Below are 21,396 nucleotides of genomic sequence, written 5' to 3'. Positions count from 1 at the left end.
TTAATTTAATGTATTGCATGATTTTATGCTTATAATTAGTGCAATTTTGACATGTGAAATGATAAATAAGACATGGTAATAAAATATTGTCATCATAGCATTTTTATTTTATTTTTTTTGTGTGTGTGGAGTGGGGGGGCGGCAATTTACATTCAGTTCCTGTAGTTTGTTTTGGATTTTTTTAATTAGTATATTTTATTAGTTTAAGAACTACTCAAATATGTTTATTAACTTAAAGGACTATGTTTTTTGGAACAAACTTGCTCTTAGTATAATTTCATTACTCCACTCCCTCTGATCAGCACTTACAAACTCCAGTTGTTGGTGACAACTTTTCGGTGACCATCACTGATTGTTGTTGACCATTTCTTAGCGACTTTCTAACGAAGTGAAATTTTATTGACTTAACACAATCAAAATCCCTGCTAACCATTTCCATTGTGAAATTTCACTATTTTTAAATAATTAAAAAAAAGTCAATTAGGGTTGGTTTGGGAAGTGGGTTGGTTTTTTGACTTTTTGGCTTTTTTTACTATTTTAGCCTGAGCTAAAAAAGCTTGGTTTGAGAAGGGTTTTTTGGCTTTTTTGACTTTTTTGTGAGAGAAGAGTGTAATGATTATGGGTTAGATATGATGTTTTGTTTTTTGTGGCTAAAATAGCCTATATTGTCTTTTGTGGCTAAAATAGCCAAAAAAGCCCCATATTCTTCTTCCCAAACGGTGCCTAGTAGTTAAATTTTACAAAATTGAAAGTCAATGAAATTTTACTATTTCAAAATAGACAAATTTCAATTGATGGTTAAAATTATAAAATTGAAAATCAATTGAACTTTTATTATGATAACATTGGAATTTTCCTAATTTTATTTAAATTTTACTTTTAGATTAAATCAGTGAAAAATTCATTGACTTTGCAAAACTAAAAATTATTGTAATTAATTTTTCACTGTCTTAGCACAGTGAAATTTCACAGAGTAGTTGCAAATTGGAAAATTGAAAGTCAATTGAATTTCATTGACCAAATCTAGTCAAATAACACGAGGTTAGCCAATGATACAAAGCCAATGAAATTGCACAAGGTTGATGAATTTCATTGGCTTTGGTTAGAGAAATTTTATTGATTTTACTCATAAAATTTTCACTAATTATGAAAGAAGGTATAGAAAGAGTAGAATAAGAGAAAATATACAAAACAAATAACAACAACTAAAACTCTGTCAACCAACAATATATAGATCATAAAGAGAAAGTAAATAGAACAGATAGAGAAACGATAGTGGAGGTGAGCGATATACATATCTACACCGGCGAGGTATATTATAAAAAGAAACAAGAATGATACTTGAGAGATTGATGATGACAATGTTTCTAGATAATAGAGCATATGTGGCGCTGATGGATGAAAAGGTCAATAGCAATGGCAATAGCACTAGGGGCAGTGACAGTTACAAGTGAAGATAGCATATACAAATAATGACGATTGATGCAGTTGAGGTAGTAATGGTAGATGTAGTTAAGACACCATCGATGGATGTAGAAAAGACAATCACAGAGGTATAGAAAGAAAATAACAAAGAGAGTTCTACGGTTTCTAACGATATAAAGTCCTTTTTTACCATTTTATTAAAGTTTTGGTAGTTGCAAATAGTTGTCCCCCTAATTACTTGGCATTCCATATCTCTTTTGTTTTTTTTATTATTACCATTTTATCCTAACACAAATTTCATATTTTAACCCCATCCATAACCTTTGAATCCTAACCCTAATCTCATTCACTACTGCCACAAGCTTTGGCCACATTCTCTACCTCTACCATCTCCACTTTCATTTTACCTCCAACCTTTATTACCCCTTCTTTACTCTTCTAAGTTGCCCTTATCTATTCTCGCTATTCGCCATCACTGTAGACTTGTTCCTTCATTTCACTTTTATTTTATTTTTCTTCATTTTCACTATAATTTGAAAACTCTAATTCTTAGGTTTTTAGATCCCGATGTAGAAGAAGAAGAAAAAAAAGAAGATGAATAAAGATTGTGGTAACGACGGTGGAAGAAGAAGTGGCAAAAAGAGAAGGATAAGAAAATGAAAGGAGAATAGAGCAATGAGATGATCACCAAATGTGGAATGGTTGTCGGAGGTGGAGATATGGGGTTGCCGAAGTAAGGTTGTAGTCGTGAGGGTCCAAATGGTAGATTTGTAATTATGGTGGGGACTCAAAGAAGAAAAGAAGGGGAGTACTTTTCGAGTGTGGAGTTTTGAAAGAAAGAGGGTCCTAAGGCTTCATTTGGCATGTTGGTTGGGCTAATTTAACATACAAAACAATAAAATAGGTTAAAAAGTAAAATAAGATAAAATGTCATATCCAAATCATAATTATTTTATTTTTTTTCTCACAACCATCACATCCAAACTAAAAAAAGTTAAAAGTTTATCACAAACAAAACTTTTTTAATCAAGTTAAAACAGTCAAAAGGTCAAACTAAAGAAATTTATCCCAAACAAAGCTTAAAAGTAATTAGATGGGGCTTATTAGCAACTCTCTCAAGTTTTTCTTATTCTTTTATAATTTTATAGATCTTAACTAGCCAATTTACTTTCAATGAACTAGAACTCTAACAAAAACATGTAAGTGATCATCTTTAATTTTTGTGTAAATGAACTAGAACTTTAACAAAAACATCTTTAATTTTTTTTCCCCTTTATTTTTTGCGTCAATTTGATCATTGTAATTCTAAAAACATCAATTTATTTTTAAATTTTTCATATTGTGTCAATCTAATCTAATTAATAATATTTTTTTAAAACAATTATATTGAAATTAAAGGGAAAAATGGTTGATTAACTCTTCTCAAAATGATTGACAAATTGACTTCTAAGTTGAAATGGTTCATTATTTTATGAATACAGTTCCGGTTGGTAGCTCGAAAACAAGACAGCTCGAATGGCCCGAGTAAAAAATGACATCGTTTTGGAAATTTTTTATATTTTTTCTCTCTTTCCTCTTTGAAGATGAAGAACACAAAGAGAGAAAAAAGAAGCTGGGTATTCATCTTCATCAACAACAACATCTTTATCAACACATCATCATCATCAACAACAACATCTTCATCAACATCATCATCATCAACAACAGCATCTTCATCAACATCATCATCATCATCATCATCAACAACAACGTCTTCATCAACATCATCATCATCATCAAACATATCATCATCATCAACAACAACATCTTCATCAACATCATCAACAACATCATCATCATCAACATCCATCGATTTTGTGAAATCCATATCCATTGATTTCGATGAAATCGATCGATTTCAAACCTTGAAAGAAGAAGAAGAAGAAGAAACTCAGTCTCTGGTGGAGCTCTCTCTCTTCTCTCTTTTTTTTCTCTCTTCCTCTATCTTTTTCTTCCTCTGTTTTTAGAGATCTAATAAGGAAAAAAAAAATCCAAAACGACGTCGTTTTGGGCAGTCGGGCCATTCGAACTGAAAGATTTTTGAGCTACGAATCATTTTTTCTTATGATTAAATCATTTTGTTCTTGACTTCTATTTAATTTCTTAATGAATGTTATTAATTAGAATAAATTTATATAATACGAAAAACAAAAAAAAAAGAAATTATAATGACCAAATTGACACAAGAATAAAAATATTGAAATCACAAATATAATCTATACTTATTTTTTAAAATTTAGATAGAAGATAATATATATATATATATATATATATTAAGCTTGGTTTGGTCTTAATATCAGCCTTGTAAATTTTTTCAAACTCGGCTAAAAAATAATAATAAATATTAGTGAAAATTAGTCTAGGGTCCCTCTCACACTTTTCGTAATGGAAGAGATCCACAACATTATTTTTTGATGTCTAAGGTCCCTAAACATATATCAGAGAAATTTGTCTTCGAATAGGTCGATTTTTGACTCTTCAGTTGCTACATTGGGTTCAGTTTCCATTCTCAATCAATCTCCTACAAAACCTTGCCTACAAGTGATAAACAAATTGATATAGAACCTGAGATAGATTTAGAACTCAAATTTGAAGACTTTTGAACCCTAAATTTTGCATAATCAAGGATAAATGTAACATACATACATACATACATACATATATATATATATATATATATGCTTGATTGATGATAGACACAAGAGAATCCATTTACAAGTAACAGTATGAACTCTGCGAACGATCTGTCTGCTTGGTTCCACTCTTTACATCACAGCGCAAGAAGAGCAACAGACCCACCTCGGACGTGTAGAACTTCGGCCCTAGAACAGAGATGGACTAATCTCGGGCATTGTCCAGACCTGCAATATCCTCCACACAAATACTAGCGGCACCTCATAACTGGAGTGATATGGCAGCTGGTTGGAAGATACCTCCATACACAGCCTAGAGCACCCTCAAAAGTAGTAACACCATTGCAACACCAACAAAACTCAAAGCAAGCAAAACCAAGCAGAACTCTATCTCTCTGCCTCTTAATCGGGTCCAAAACTTCAAAAGCGAGAAGATGAACCTACGAAAGAACAAACTCACATGATCAATCTCACTCATGGATTAGGAGAAGGAGATAACAGAACACCATTGTTACCGGGGGAGCATTCTCTCTCTTTATTTTGAACACCTATTTCGATTATTTTTTTTCATCTGAACTGAATTTTCTCTAGAGAAATTCTCAACCCAGAGAAAATTCTCCAAAGAAAATTCTCAAACCAGAGAAAATTCAGTTCAAATGAAAAAAAATAATCGAACAAGACGTTCTATAAGCTAAATTACCAGAGAAATTCTCAACCCAAAGAAAATTCAGTTTCATTGCCAAATACTCCTGGAAGCTTGCAATTCACTGTTGCGCTTTGCTAAAGCTTCTTTCAACATCTTCAGAGAATTTTGGTTAAAACACATTATGAAAACACATTTGATATCATGAGAAACAACATCGTCAAAGAAATTTGGTTAAAACATATTATGAAAACATATTTAATAAATTCCGAAGTCAGAGAAATTTGCTTAAAACACATTCCGAAGTAAGATAAATTTGGTTAAAACACATTCTGAAGTCAGAGAAATTCAAAATTTCTCTGGAGATAAATCTAGAATTTCTCTGGAGAGAAATTTTTCTGGACCAATTTTCTCTAGATCAACTTGAGGGACTTTAGACATTATGAAAATATTGAGTGTCCTTTATGCTGTAAAATCTTAATACCAAGGACCTTAAAAAAAATTCCCCTAAATATTAAGCTCTTTAAAAAAAATTTTAAAAATTGAATTACACATTATATTTCTTAAATAAATATATTTATTATAAATTAATTTTTTTTGTATAAATTAATTTTTTTAAATAAATTAAATCACGCAACAGTAAGTTCAGATCTAAACAAAAAATAAAATATATTTTAATATGTTATAATTAATTTAATAACGAGCTAAGCTGAGTCAAAAACATAAATTTCAACTCTAACCTATTAACATATCAAATTAACCCAATAATTTTTTAAAATTTTTAAAAAATAGGGCAAATTATACAAATAGTCACCATAGTTTGGGGTTTGTGTCACTTTGGTCCCTGACTTTTCAATTGTGACACATTTGATCTTGAATTTTGAATCTTGTTCAAAATAAGGACAATTGAATATATAATTAGATTTTTCAAGGGTAAAATTGTCAATTTGATAAAATATAAACTAATTTGACAAAAAAAAAATGTCAAACAAATATTTTTAAATTTTTAAAATTTATTTCTACCTACTAAAAATAAAATTATGTAAAATTGATAAATTTTTTAGACATTTATTTATTTATTTTTACCAAATTAATTTTTATTATGTGCTTGGCTGATGATCATGTAAAATTAATTTTAAAAAATTAATCATGTAATTTTTATTAATTTTACATAATTTTATTATTGGTGGATAAAAACAATTTTTAAAAAATTAAAAATATTTTTTTGACATTTATTTTTGTCAAATTAATTTATATTTTATCAAATTGACGATTTTATCCTTAAAAAATCTAATAATATTTTCAATTATCGTTATTTGGAACAAGATTCAAAATTCAATATTAAATGTGTTACAATTAAAAAATCAGTGACCAAAGCGACACAAGTCCCAAATTATAGGGACTATTAGCCTTCGTTTGAAAAGTGGGTTGATTTTTTAATTTTTTTTTGACTATTTTAGCCTGAGTTAAAAAGTTTGGTTTGAGAAAGGTTTTTTGACTTTTTAACTTTTTAAATTTTTTTTGTGAGAGAAGAATGTAATGATTTTAAATTAAATATAATGTTTTATTTATTATGACTAAAATAATTTATTTTATTTTTTTTGACTATTTTAATCCTAAAATCGCTTGCCAAACACCATTTTAGTGTAATTAATCCTAAAAAATAAGACGAGCTGGGCGATGCCAAAAAAGTGGGACTTTCATCGGAAAGGAACGCCAAACACGCGCGTGGGTAGGCTTATGCACCACAACGGATGCCCAAAATGAACGTGGCGCGAAACACAAAACGATGTTGAATTTGGAAGAAGCTCCGCTCCGCAATTCAGAATTTCACGAGCCCAAATTAAAAAAATTTACTTCCCACAATTTTCTCTCTCTTGGCGCCAAAAACCCATTTATGTTTCGCATTATTAGTATTTAATATCATCATAACATAACATAACCTAAAAGAAAAGAAAAGAAAAGAAAAGAAAAGTCTCGATCAAAGCGCCATAATAAAGCGAAATTCAGAGAGAGAAAATAAAATAAAAAATAAAAAATAGTAGTGGTTTGGTTTCGTGGGTTTTCTATTTCAAGTTACCGTCAATCTCATTTCCTTCAATTTCTTCCTTCCCCCAGAAGAAATTCTCAATCTGGTTGGGTTTTGGTTTTCTTGGGATAGATCAACGGTTGATTTTCCCGGAAAATCTGTTTCATTAATTTTCTTGGGAAAATATCGAAAACCCTAGATTTGTATCAAAGGGGAATTTCTGCATCCGTTGTTGTTGTTCAGGTTTTTTGTCGATTGGTGTTGTGTTTGAGAGTGTACATGCAAAGTCAGGGTTCGATGGAAGATCCAATGGTCGTCCATGTTGATGAATCGAAGAAAATGAACAGCAACCTAGATCACGAAAACAGTGCGAACAAGTCTCTCAAGAAGAGGAAGAGAGCTTCTTCTTCTTCACTGGTCCAGACATTGACCACAGAAGACAGAGAGGCTCGAGTTAATGCTTTACGCGTAGAGATGGAGGGTTTGTTCAAGTACTACAAAGAGGTTTCAGATGATAAAATCAATTTGGATTTGAGTGAGTGTGGTTCGACCAATTCGGCGATTGCGTACTTGCTCGAAGAGACCACTCTTTCGCTCTCAAAATTGGTCGATCACATTTATGAGAAGATGAGGGCGAGAGAGAGTGGCTCTGCTTCTGGGTTTTCCACCACTGTTGCTTCTGTGAAGAGCACTGTGCTTTTCATTGGTCAGAGATCTTTGTATGGAGTCCCCAATGCCGATGCTGATATCTTAGAGGATGAGACAGAGTCCTGCCTATGGTGTTGGGAGGTGAAAAATTCTATTTTTTTTTTTTTGAATATTTGTGTTTTCAATTCATGGGTATATTCAATCTTTGTCTTTCTTCAACCATTTGAAGCATTTGTTGGGTATATTTCCTCTTAATTGTTTCTTAATTTTCAATGTCTACTATATATCTATAGTCTTTGGGAAACACTATGGTATACACCCCTTTTGAAGGTATCATATAATCTTATAACTAAAAAAGAAAATAAAGAAAATAACATTGTAAGTCATAACTTAAAAAATGTCATAACTTAACTATACACAACATGACGCATAATTAAAGAATTCACGAGTCACGAGTCATGAGTAAAGTAATGTTATAGAAGAAAATTGACCATAATTAAAGAAAAAAATGATATAACTAGGGTGCATATGTACATCTTTTTCAAGGGTACATCTATTAGCATTTACCATAGTCGTCTTTGTTATTTATCTCTTTTGCAATTTTAATAGGTGTACTTGAGCCTTGCTTCTTCTCAAGTTATCATGTTTATTGGGTACATGCTACTGTGTTTTTCATTTTACTATTTATTTGCTTTGTTCATGTTAACATTGCTTTGGTGTATATAACTTTCAATGCAACTAAATTTGCCATTTTGTGGTAGCTTTGGTCATTTAAAATTTTGAATCTATATCTCATTTTCCCTTAATATACATACAATTATTGATGTTTTCAGATAACTGTGATCATCAGCTATCTTTGGGATTTGTCATTTTCAAGTTTTTTATGTATATGTGTGCATTTGATTTTTGTTGTTTATTTGGTAGCTGTGGATGCTATTTTGATAGGTATAATCTTTATTGCTCTTTAACATATACCATTATTGGCTATATTAAATCTATGTGCTTTTCAGCCTTGTGTGTTTATAACAAGTCTTTTTTGTTCTTCGACAAGTGTAGGTGGGCTCAAGTTTTTCACTTTTGAACTTATGTTTGTTTACAATGCAGACAAGAGATCTGAAATTAATGCCAAAATCTATGCGTGAGACACTGAAAAATCGTCGGACTTGTCGGAAAAAGATTCACGAGAGGATTACTGCTGTTTCTGGTCAGCATGCTTTTATCTTCCGAAATGTTGCTTTATTGATCATTTTAGTTCAAGTTTATTGTAGATTTATCTGTTAAAAGAAGTTCATAAATATATGTTGCGATGGCATTTACGAAAAATTTGGTGATTATATTAGGAATATAATGGCTGGGACTATTGCGGCTATCAGGCATAACTTGAACGTATAATTACGGGGATTGTTAATTTCCCTGCCAATGGAGTGATGTCAGTCATTAGCAGCCAAACCCAACTTTATGACCAAATTGTCTCAGCTTTACATTTTAATGTTTTTGGTCAGTAGTTTCTTAGTAATAATTTGCAATAACTTCACCATTTTCATTTCCACATCAATCCACCATGTTGAAAATTTACAGCTTGTCCTTATGGACCTGAGCACATAATTTATGAAGATGATATTAAAATCAATTGCCCTTTACATCTCCAGCGTAAGGAGCATGAATGAAGATTTTGAATCTGTGCTAGACATGTGTTGGACACCAACAGTCATTACTTTTCTTTTCTTTTTTCTTTTTATTTTTATATTTTATTTTATTTTGAAATTTTTTGAAGTTATCCTTTTAGATTAGTATGTATAGCTGTTATGTCAAGAGCTGACAATTTTTATTTTATTTTATAGAACTTTGTAATAATATTTGTTTTAAGATTTTCATCTGATGAGCTGGGTACACATTTTTTATTGGTGGTTCCTGCCATGACTTGGTACTGCACATGCATAGGCTGGTTGAACAAGAACTTTCCTATTATACATGATAATTTTTACTAGGTGATACAATTGTTACTGATTTTGTGATTCATTTCAGAAATGATCAGTGCACTACAGATGCCAGAGAACCATCAGAACCATAAACATGATCTTACAAAAGCATCAGAAAGGCTTGGTAAAATTTTAAGTGAAGCGGATATCCGTTTGTTAGTGCAAAGCATGGAGCAGAAAAATGGTGCCAACATGTATGTATTTTCAGAGTTGCGTGGCGATATTTCATTGCTTTGTTATATGTCCTTTAATTGCGGTTTGTTAATTGTTCAAGGGCTGACAAGAAAACAAAAAGAGAAGAGAAACAGCTAATCAAGCAACTGGAGAGAAATAAACGAGAAGCTGAGAAGGAGAAAAAAAGATTGGATCGAGAACTTCAAAGAGAGAAGTGGCAAAGTGTGAGTTGTAGTTTCTAAACCTTATATGTGCTGTTTAGAAATTGCTATAATTATCTTTTATGGAGAGTTGTACCATGGTTTGGAATAATACTGATTGTATGTGTTTTTACCCTAAATGTATAATAAACAAGCTTGTACGCAATGGAAAAGTATTTATTCGGAACAAAGATGATGGTTATTCTGGAAAAGAAAGAAAATCAAATCTTCTGTTTCATGAATTTTGGGAAAATATTAAATGGAAGGTTTCACATGTACTTCCAATTATCCTCTTTTTGAGTGGAAAAGTATTTATTCGGAACAAAGATGGTGGTTATTCTGGAAAATAAAGAAAGTCAAATCTTCTGTTAAATGAATTTTGGAAAAATATTAAAGGGACGGTTTCACATGTACTTCAATTATCCTCCCTCTGAGTTAGATTTGGGTAGCCCCGTTGTTGGGTTAACAATTTAAATACCTTTTTCTGTCTAGTTATTTGTTTTCTGAACTTGTTATGTTGTTGCAGGAAAAGGAGCTAAAGCGGCTGCAAGAAGAGGCAGAAAAAGAGGAAAGGCGCCACGAGAAAGAAGAGTCTGAATTGAGGAAACAGCTAAGGAGGCAACAAGAGGAAGCAGAGAAAGATCAACGACGCAGGGAAAAGGAAGAAGCTGAACAGAAAAAGCAACTTTCCTTAAAAAAGCAAGCGTCACTCATGGAGCGGTTTCTTAAAAGAAGCAAGAATAATTCAACTTGCCAGAAGGACCACTCTTCAACCAAAGCAACAATTTCTGATTCATCCCTTAACAGGATTGAAAAGATGTATGAGTCAGTTACTTCGTCGATGGACTGTGCTCTTTCACTAATAGATGACATACACACGGAGGATATTCGCAAGTAGGTTTCTTTAGTTTTTTCCTTGTTTTTTGTTGTTGAATGAATGTGTCAATCTTGGTTTCCTGAAATCAAATGACTATTTGTTACACTTTGCAGGTTGCACCTGGCTTCTTGGCGTTGCTTGGGTCATGCAATTCGTTCAAACAGGAAACAGCATTGGGGCTTACGCAGAAAACCTAAGAGAGAAGTAATCAAGGAACTCAAGCTAAGTACAAATAGAGGAATGGCCCTTGATGATGAGTTGGGCATTGAGAAGCTTGTTGATGGATGGGGTGAAGCAAAAGTTGATGGCAGATCATGTGATACAAATGCAGATAGTTCTGTTTCTAACAGTCAGAGGCACTACCCGAGTAAGCAGTTATTGCAGTTTGATAAGAGCTGTAGACCTGCATTTTATGGTATTTGGCCTAAGAAAAGGTAAATTTCTTTTTCTTGAGTTTATATTTTGTTATGCAGTTAAAGTACATATTGCTCTTTATATATTGCAAGTGCAAAATTGTGGCTATTTGCTTGAGGAGAATGTAATTACAGAAGCTCTCCAGATAGAACCCCACTGTTTTGTCAATGTTATCCTATAAGTCAGATGGAAAAATGATTTCATGGTGCTTTCTTCAACTAATTATTTATAATATTTGCTGTTTAATATTGGAACTAGAAGCAGACATAGTAATCAACTTGCCCCAACACTCTTACTTACTGTCTCAATGAAGCCCTAGGTGGAAAACATGATAATCTTGGTGCTCTAGTCCAAGTCATGGGTATTTGAGAGATAGCTTGAGGTGTTTGCCCACACTAGTATAATCTGGATATGTGACACTGGAATTGCATGATTTACTTGCTAGGGGACCATGCTTGAGGGTATTGCAACGGTCAAAAGTCAATGTAACTAAGTGATCTTCAGTTGTACAAGCTGTTGTGTTTTTCCTAATTATTCAACATAATTACAATCTTCTTATGCAACATTACTGTCCATACGACTAATTAATCACCATATTCTGAATCTGTATGTGGGATGTACTTAAATAGCATCTTTTGTTTTCACTAATTGTCATGTTCAGCCAAAAAATTATAATGTTCAAGAGAGAACTATGTAAGCTTAATGAGCAAGAGTAAGCTTATAAATTTTGATGCTTAGTGTTGTCCTTGTTCATTGCTTTTTTCACGAGTGCAAGTTATATGCTTATAGATTCCTCTGTAATCTACCGATTACTTTGTGAGATGGGCGAATGTGTTGACTGCATTGGGTATTTGGTATATGATGTTGATTGCATGTAGTTATTGTCTTTTCAGCCAAGTTATTGGACCACGACACCCTTTTAAGAAGGATGAAGACTTGGATTATGATATTGATAGTGATGAAGAATGGGAAGAGGTATGTCTGAGTTTGTTATTCATTTACAGTATTTAAAAGGATATCTATGACTAATATTTTATTGTTTCAGGAGGAACCTGGTGAAAGCTTATCAGATTGTGATAAAGATGACCAAGAAGAAAGTTTAGAGGAAGGGTATTCAAAAGCTGATGATGAAGATGATAGCGAAGATGGCTTCTTTGTACCCGATGGATATCTCTCAGAAAATGAGGTACTACTACTGCTGTGAATCAGCATCTTATATTAACCAATTTCATTTTTGTAGTAATTTAATATGTTTAACTATGTGATAGATCATGTTGAAACTAGAAATTTATACTTGCTGTTGAGCATTTTTAAAGACTAATTTACCAGCTGGGTTGGTTAGTTGGGATGAAAGGTATTCAATTTGTGGCTACATGACACACTGTTATCATGTATCATAGAGGATTAAAGACTCTTGAAAATCACTTAATCTGCCTATCAATGATACTTGTAAAATTGTGCATGCAGGGAGTACAAGTTGACAGAAAAGAATCTGATTACTTCAATGAGGAGATCAAGAGTTCGTCTGGTTGTAAGCAGGAGTTGGACAGTGACGATATGAGTTCATTTTTTCGACAGCAGAAGTATTTACACAACTTGACTGAGCGTGCTCTTCGGAAAAACCAGCCCTTCATTATATTGAATCTGATGCATGAGAAGTCGTCATTGTTGATGACTGAAGAGCTCACTGGTACATCAAAACTTGAACAGATGTGTTTGCAAGCTCTAAGTATGCGTGTGTTCCCTGGTGGTCCATCTATAGAGTTACCAATTGATAATAATATCCGAGAAAAGGATCAAGACATTTGCACTTCAAATAGAAAGGCCTGCACCACTCCAATGGCAACTGCGACGCCTATCTTGGACTCAGATTTACCTCAGATTGTAAGTACATTTTGTTCCGTAGTAGATGATGAAAATCTTCCCTATCTTTGAATGTGTAGTTTTTATATTTGACAATATTACGCTCTACTTTGTAGCCGAAACAAATCTGAACTATACATCTTTCAGGTATCTGTCATTCGATCATGCTCTCAGGGTATTAACAAGTTGGTACAGTCTTTGCAACAGAAATTCCCCTCCATCTCAAAGTCCCTACTCAAAAATAAAGTGCGTGAGATAGCTGACTTTGCGGATAACCGTTGGCAGGTTAGTGTCATTCTTCTCATTGTTTGAGGTTAGGATTCACACATGAATGTGGATTTGGTGTCATACTTTGCGGAAAAACCACCTTCAGAAGGGCGAGGTTCTGGGTGCTGTATTAATTTGAGCAGACCACATAAATTTGTAGGGGGAAAAAATATTTATATAAAATAAGATGGTAAATGGATTAGGGTTTAAGGGTGTAAATGAGGCAAGTAGAAACTAGCTGAGTTTTGAGGTCATAGAACTTGATTCAATCAATCAACTTCAGATTCTTCAATTGTATGCTACTTTTGATACAGGGCAAAACTACCTTGTGATGGGCGTCACAAATCTGGTTTTTGTCGATAGTTTCAAAAAGTTAAAACTCCACAAAATCCATTAAACTAGCCATTATTTACAAGATTAATCTTTGGCTTTTGAACTTTATCTTGAGATGAACCGAGTCAAACATGGGTTTAATTAAGTTTGACTTGATTTTATACTCAAACCTTTTATAATTTGCGCTTAAAAATATACTCAAGCTTGTCTGACTACATTCATGAGCCTGAAAGTCTGTAACAAGTCAAACTTAAGCTGAGCTTGGGCTAACATGATTAGATTTTTTGGATTTGCAACCCCGTTTTAATTGTTAATGAACTCGTGCACATATTGTGTTATTTGTGTAGCAGTATTTTATATTTAAGCAAAAGTAATTTGAATTGAGATGGCTTAAAGTAGAACTGAAAAAACTGTGATTTGATATGATATATCTTAAAAGTGGGATTTCTTTAGAACCATTGATCAACCAATCAGTATTTTTCATGCTTGTAACATCTTTCTAAGTTGTTCAAGCTAAAACTATTAAGTTGTTGTAACTTATTTGTTTGGAAGGTGGGCTGACTTAAAAATCTGAGTGACATGCAGTTGCATTATATATATATTGGCTGAAACTAGTTGTTATTTGCTGATGTTAGTTATCCTGTTTTCATACAGGTTAAGAAAGATGTTTTGGACAAGCTTGGCTTATCAATTTCACCTGGTATGGACTTGCAAATTCTAACTGTTGGAAGACTGAACTAGTTGACCAATTGAATTAAAATCTGTTTTGTATTGTATTTGCAGAGAAGGGTAGTGCGAGAAGAAAGAGTATAGCCACATTCTTCTCGAAAAGGTGTCTGCCGCCTCCTGCCGATAACGGCAAGGCCATAAACCCAACTGAAACCTCTCCCCAGTCATCCCAGAAACCTTCCACGGCCGTTGTTCAGTTGCAGCAAGTTTACACAAGCAATCATCAGTAGCCTTTAGGTCTGGTATAACTCAACTACTACAGACTCTCATACTATGTCCCATGTAATTATACATCCTCATGTTAGCTGTGTAGTAGTCAAATTTTTGTTTCAGATAAAGAATTGAATTAGTTGGTGTTATGTGACCTTTTTGAAGTTATGAATTTGTTTTTGAAATGGAACAATTTTTTTGGCTTACATTGGAAGATGTAATGATTGAATTTTTTTTTTAATGTCGTCATTGTATTAGTGCAATAGATTCCACCATCTATGCGTTGTACTATTCCATGGATGAAATGTCAAATGGTAAGTGAATTCAGTAAAAAAACTTTGGTCATACCAGTAAAAGGGTTTGGATTCTCTAAATTTGAGAATAGTTGAGTTTAGTGAATTTATTTTGGGATTGATTTTTCTATATTACTAGTTACGTTGAATGTTGATATTAAAAATCAAGATAATCGGATATTGGTAATTATAGGTTTGAATTATATTTGTATATAAAAAAAAAACCAATAAATATAATTTTAAAAATAATTATTTATTTTTTATAATATAAATATAATTTAAACAATTAGTTATTGAAATTTGATCATTTTCATTTTGTATTAATATTTTATTCAATAAATTTTGAAAAATAAATAATTCAGATTATTAAAATTAATTTTAAATACGCTCATCAAGTTCAAAATGTTCTTTCAAGTTGGATGACTATTGTGTGGGTCTCACAAGCCCTGTTGCATCTTGTTGGGTATGTCTGGGTGTGAAAGTGGTAGTGTTAGTAACAGAGTTGATGAAATAAACATCACACTTACATTGTCAATGGCCATGCATGTATGTAAATAAGAGCCTAAAATAAATTAGCCCTATTAGTATTTGCTTGGTCTTGGATGATCCCTTTATTTGGGAGTGACTATAAATTGATTATAAAATTGGTGACAATCTTCTCTGGCTCATGTAAGAAGGTTATGTTTGATTTTATAATTAATTTTTGTACAAGTAGAATTGAACTTTGTATCGTCTTGTGGATTTCATGTCTTAAGGTAAGGTATATTAGATTGGCGTAATTCTGTGTTCTCTCTACTATAGAGATACATCCCATCATCTTGGTCTTGTTGTCATGAAAATATTAGTGTAATAGTATCATCATTTTATATGGTGTCATTGGCTAATATGATTAATAAAATAATATGAGTTGAGATTAACTTTGTCTTACTCATTTAGCTTGCTTTGTTATAATTTAAAGGTGGTGGGATTAGACTAAAAATTTAGTGGATTTCACATAATCATATTTGTTTTGAAAGAATATTATAATATTGACAGTCTTATGGAATTACGAATCCCTATTAGTAATCCCATGGCAGGTTGGTTTTTACAATCTAATCCTATAAAATTGGAGGTGAAAGTATCATTATACTCTATTTTATAAAAACAACAAAACTACCTTTCATATATTGAGGATTTTAAGTAAATTAACAGATATAATCTTAACTAGTACCATCATATTACTATACAAACAAATCCAACTTATTTTATATGTCAAACCTAGTACTAAGCACATTACTAATTTTCTCATTCAATCTAATCGTATTAATAATTCTATCCAACCTATTTTCATATCCACGTAGAAGGAAAGAAAGAAAAAAGAAATAAGGCAAAGTATAACGTTTTTACACTCTAGATAAACTCTTGAACCAATTCTCCAAAATCAAACTTGCTCTGGCCGTATTCAATAGCACTTAACACCTCTTGGAAAGCAGTGACAGTGCATGGAACAAGAAGCCCATTCCTCTGCTCAAAACCATACTCATTGGAAGACTTCTCTAACAACATCTTGAACAGAGGGTGAGATAGGTACCCTGTTGGCACCACAAATCGCTGTCTCTCGTCTCCCTCTCCCACGTAGATTGCCAAAAACCCCGTTGGAGTTGTGGCGGTGACAGTGGCAGTGGCAGAAGGCAAGGACTCTTCATCGCATTCCCTTAACAAACATTCGTATTGTGATGTCTCGCGTTCAACTGCACTTGTAACTTTCACTTTCTTGGCTAGTTTTTTCACAGAACCAATCTTCTTTCCCAACATTTTAGAGAGAGAGAGAGAGAGAGAGAGAGGAACTGGTTCCTTGACTATTATTGAATCAAGGAGAAGGTGGGTGGATTAGGAAGGTGAGTTGAAAGCAATGTCTCAACCTTTGATTGTGGTGGTTTCTTAATATTTGGGAATTGTCTTCATCTACTTTGACTTGTCAAATAGTTTAGAGCGCTTCAAAGAAATCAGAAAACCATACAAACACACCGTTATTATTTATTTTTCTAAAAATGTGCACTTGTCAAATTTTATGTTATTTTGTTTTTATGTTCACATTGAATTTTGATCTTCGGACAACTCTATTCCATTATCAAGTCAAGATCCGCATCCCTAAACCTTAAAATTTTAACTAAAAAACTGCTGAAAAAATGTTACAAAATTTATAATGAAATGTAGTTTTATATTTTTTTAAAGTATTGTAACTTTATGAAATGAAAATACAGATTTTCATTCCATATCTTAAATGGTGAGAATTCAATTATTATTATTATTTATATCAAGTAATCATGCACAAAAAAAATAAAAATAAAAATTATCGTTAATGCTGAAACGCAACCAACAACTGATGAATATGATAGTGCTTTCAAATAATAAGAAAACTAGTTTATCTGGTAGTGTAAATCAAATGGCCTGTTTGGTAACCATTTCGCTTTTAGTTTTTTATATTTATAAAAATTTAAAAAATTGTTATAAAAATTTGTTTGATAATTTTTTGGATTTATAAATGGTTGTCTTAGTTGAAAAAATGTAAACTCAAAAAATAAGTTTACGTTGATTTGTAAACAGAAATTTAAAAATTTGACTAACAAATTTTTTTTTATTAATTTTTTTTTTCAATATTTTTTTTTCCAATTATAATGTGTATGATCCCATTGTCATAAATAATAAAAAATAAAAATAAATATAAATATTTTAGGCTTGAACAAATATATTTTTTTAGTTTATGTTTCAAAAATTTTTCAAACGTTTTATTTAAACCAAACGTATTTATAATTTATATTTTTTTAAAAATAAATAAAAATTAATTTATAAAATTTTTATAAACATACACTAAAAACGTAAACGTTAACAAATGATAGCTGACTAATCAATCAATTGGTGCTTCCGATGTTCCAAGTAAGAAAAAGGAATAAAAAAGTATCAACCACTTCCATCATACCTAAGTTATTTTATTTTATTTTATTTTTTTTGAAGTGTTGGTGTCTTAATGTAGTCATGTTTTAGTTAGGAAGAAACATATGGGTTTGTTATAACCGTTCTATTATTGAGTGCAATGCTGCCATATTTTAAGGACTAATGCTATTTTAACAGAAAATATATACATAATTTTGTATAAATAATGTGTTGAACTGATATCATTCATTTTAAAATAAAACATGACTTCTAATTTCAAAGATGTTATTAAAAATAATAAAGATTGCATGGTCAATAATAAAAGTTCTAATCATTACACCACATTTGGTGTCTTTTTAGTTTTGTTTTTGTGCATTTTTTAATGTAAACTTATTAATCTAAGGTGCTAAATGCTAAAGAAATATAAATCCAATGGATTTATTGAAAATACAAAAAAAAAAAAAAAAAAAAAAAAAGAAGATTTTTGATTACTTTTGTTAACAAAATTCTAAATTTATAGCTAATCTAGATATCTAATTCATTCATTCACCACAACAGAAACATTCAAAACTTCAAAAGATATCTAAGAAGTGGGTTGACTTTTTGACTTTTTAGTTTTTTTGACTATTTTAACCTGAGTTAAAAAGCTTAGTTTAGGAAAGATTTTTTGGCTTTTTGACTTTTTTGACTTTTTTTATGAGAGAAGAGTGTAATGATTATGGGTTGGATGTGATGTTTTGTTTGTTGTGGCTAAAATAGCATATTTTGTCTTTTGTGACTAAAATAGCCAAAAAAGCTCCTAAACTATCTTCCCAAACGGTGCCTAAAAGAGTATGAGTAGCTACAGTGGAAATTTGAGGTGGTCGGGATTTGGGCTGTCCTTGGTAGATTATTTCAGGGGTTTGGTTTGATGGGAGATGTCGAGGGAGAGGAAAGCAACGGTAGCGTTTGTTAACACTTACGTTTTTAGTTTATATTTATAAAAATTTTGAAAATTGTTATAAAAATTTGTTTGGTAAATATTTTGATTTATAAACCAGTGGTCTTAGTTTATAAATTTGGCCAAAATTTGTAAACTCAAAAAATGAGTTTACGTTTTCAGTTTTTTTTTTTTTGACCACCCACCACTCGCTACCACTTGCCACCATTTTCCACCACCGTCTTTCGCCACCACCACCCTCTACCATCGTCTTCTGCTGCCCCCACCCACCACTGTTTTCTGCCGCCACCACTATCTTTCGCCATTACCACTCGCCACCACTTTCCATCACCTTCTTTCGCTGCCACTATCTGCCACCTGCCACTACTTTCCACCACCGTCTTCTGCCGCCACCACTCGCCACCACCTGCAACCACTACCTGCCACCACTTTCCACCACCGTCTTCCACCAGCATCACACCACCCGCCACCATCTACCACCACTTTCCACCACCGTCTTCCGCTGCCACCACCTGTTACCACTTTCCACCATTGTCTTCCGCCACCACCACCTGCTACCACTTTCTACCACCATCTTCCACCACCACCCTCCATCACTGTCTTCTGCTGCCACCACCCACCACCTGCCGCTATTACCCATCACCCGCCCCCCGCTATCATCGTCTTCCGTCACCACCACTCGCCACCACCCACCACTACCGTCTTCCGTCGCCACCCACCCACCACCACTGTCTTCCGCTGCCACCACCCGCCACGCCACCACTCGCCACCACTCGTCATTTCTCACTTAGTTTTATAATTTATAATTTACCCTTAGTTTTAATAGTGTAAAGTTCATATATTATAATATTGACCACATCATTAAAATTAAGGTGGTCAACTAATCGTTTGATAAATTAATTCAACACTTAAATTGAATTTATCAAGTGAAATTAAATTGGAGTCCGTGTGAATCTTAAGAAGCTCTTAAAATAGGTAGTCTTTGATAACTCAATTGAATGTATTGAGTGAAAATAAATTAAGTCTATTTTATAATTATAACATATCTTAGAAAAAGGAAAAAAAATTGAACTGACATATATCAATTTGTCACTTAATTCTAAATAAATAAATAAATAGACCTACCAAAAGAATTTGGGGTTACTGCTGTGCAGTTGCACTGCAGTGGCCATTGTGTGCTTTATGGGACTCGTTTTGGATTCGATTTTGATAATTTGAACTATTTATTTTTTAGAAAATAGTGAGTAGAATTTACCTGTAAAAAATCAAATTGATCGGATATCGATATGCCCTTCATCAAATCACATTTGTAAATAAAAAAATGAATTGTAAATATGATTTTAAATATAAAAGTGAATACAAATGTAACTAGATGAAAGAGTCCGATTAACTTAATTTTTTACAAATTTGTTCTACTTGATATTCCCTAAAAAATGAACGGTAGTGAACCCAACTCCCAAATTTTAAAGGGAAAATTACTTGTTAGATATATTGTATTTTGATGATGTTCAATTTAATGTTTTGATTCACTTTAGAATGATTAATTTAGCAAATCATTATTGAAAACATGCTAAATGATTTATTCATCTCAAATCTATCAGGTTGTTTTAAAGATCAAAATGGAGTTCAAAATATAATGATTCTTGATGAATGTTCTTCAAATATTTTGATTTAGGTTTTGATTTTTTGTTGAATTGATTAAAATCTTATAATTTAATTCATTTTTTTATCTTAATTATGTTATTTTGGAGGTCAAAATGGAGCTTAAATCAAGCAAAGAACAAAGCAGAAGAAACAGTAGAACATTGCAGAAGCAGTAGTAGAACATAGTAGGTCAAAACCACCCTGGGTGGTCAACCGGCCGGACGACTGGGCGGTTGATCGGTGGGAGTAAATTTCAGCCAAGTTTTTGTTCTACTGCATGGACATCCATGCGGACATCCGAGAGGACGTCTTGGCGGACGACCAATGGAGAAATTTTGACCCAGTTCAGCTCCAGATTGCTTTGGCTATCAGACCAGTAATGTGCTCGACGACCGTGGTAGTCATCCTTCACGACCGAACTTGACCAGACTTCCGGGGGGACATTCGGGTGGATGTCTACTGTAAAAAAAGTTTAGTATATCAGATAGATGCTGAGAAGAGAAAAATAAATGTTTTTGCATCAGATGACCCATCATTCAACAGGCAAAATACACATGGGTAGCGGAGATTCTTTGAGCAATGAATTATATAACATCCCAACCCATCACCATCTCATCTTGTCAATGGGAAGAAGAGAATGGGCATTATCAGAATAAACAGAGCACTCATCTCTGTTATATATAGAGGTTTGGGAAATGAAGAAGATATATACTATGATAGAGAGACATACAGAATCAAAAGCAACATACTAAACATTTTTCTTCATCTTTCATAAATCACATACTCTCCGTTCTTTTGTATTTTCTAAAGAGTTCTGTAACTGAGTTTTTCATTTTCCTTTAGAACATAAACACTAAGCTTAAGCTGTATGCTTATCTGCTTCTGAGAGTTTTTATTTTTTGAGCTTCAATATTGTATATCTATCTTTGAGAGATTATCCTTGTAGCTCTCTTTGAAAGCAAAGACACATTCATTTCAATCTTGTGAGAGTTTAGTGTTATAGCGATTTCGGTTTTGACACGACTCTTGTTGTATCCCGGACTCGGGTTTTATGGTTTTATATTGTTGTTCACATCTTGCCTCCCTTGTATCTCTTTAAATTTGGCTATTGGATTGTTGTGGTTGCATTTGGGACAGGTTAGT

General features: G+C 32.6%; 2 protein-coding genes across 2 annotated transcripts; one reads left to right on the top strand and one right to left on the bottom strand.

The window, feature by feature from the left end:
• The first annotated feature begins 6,230 nt into the window (after positions 1-6,230).
• On the top strand, positions 6,231-14,705 carry FAS1 (chromatin assembly factor-1 (FASCIATA1) (FAS1)). Its single transcript, XM_028220551.2, has 12 exons — positions 6,231-7,558; positions 8,522-8,621; positions 9,443-9,590; positions 9,671-9,794; positions 10,297-10,664; positions 10,761-11,081; positions 11,955-12,036; positions 12,107-12,247; positions 12,529-12,945; positions 13,072-13,209; positions 14,179-14,224; positions 14,308-14,705. Exons 1-12 carry the CDS (start codon positions 7,049-7,051, stop codon positions 14,481-14,483), a joined length of 2,571 nt encoding a protein of 856 aa, XP_028076352.2. The 5' UTR covers positions 6,231-7,048; the 3' UTR covers positions 14,484-14,705.
• A 1,274-nt stretch (positions 14,706-15,979) lies between these two features.
• On the bottom strand, positions 15,980-16,621 carry LOC114278491 (auxin-responsive protein SAUR15). Its single transcript, XM_028220552.2, has one exon. It carries the CDS (start codon positions 16,548-16,550, stop codon positions 16,146-16,148), a length of 405 nt encoding a protein of 134 aa, XP_028076353.2. The 5' UTR covers positions 16,551-16,621; the 3' UTR covers positions 15,980-16,145.
• Between the last annotated feature and the right edge of the window lie 4,775 nt (positions 16,622-21,396).

The sequence above is a fragment of the Camellia sinensis genome, chromosome 10, assembly GCF_055761805.1.
Source record: "Camellia sinensis isolate YWXY chromosome 10, ASM5576180v1, whole genome shotgun sequence".
NCBI lineage: Eukaryota > Viridiplantae > Streptophyta > Magnoliopsida > Ericales > Theaceae > Camellia > Camellia sinensis.
The sequence above is the reverse complement of the archived record's forward strand: the minus strand, read 5'-3'. Positions and strand labels throughout refer to the sequence as shown.

Coding starts and splice junctions, on each gene's coding strand:
- FAS1 (XM_028220551.2), top strand. CDS start 7,049: ATGCAAAGTCAGGGTTCGATGGAAGATCCAATGGTCGTCCATGTTGAT. Junction 10,665..10,760: donor CACACGGAGGATATTCGCAA/GTAGGTTTCTTT, acceptor TACACTTTGCAG/GTTGCACCTGGCTTCTTGGC. Junction 14,225..14,307: donor TGGCTTATCAATTTCACCTG/GTATGGACTTGC, acceptor TTGTATTTGCAG/AGAAGGGTAGTGCGAGAAGA.
- LOC114278491 (XM_028220552.2), bottom strand. CDS start 16,550: ATGTTGGGAAAGAAGATTGGTTCTGTGAAAAAACTAGCCAAGAAAGTG.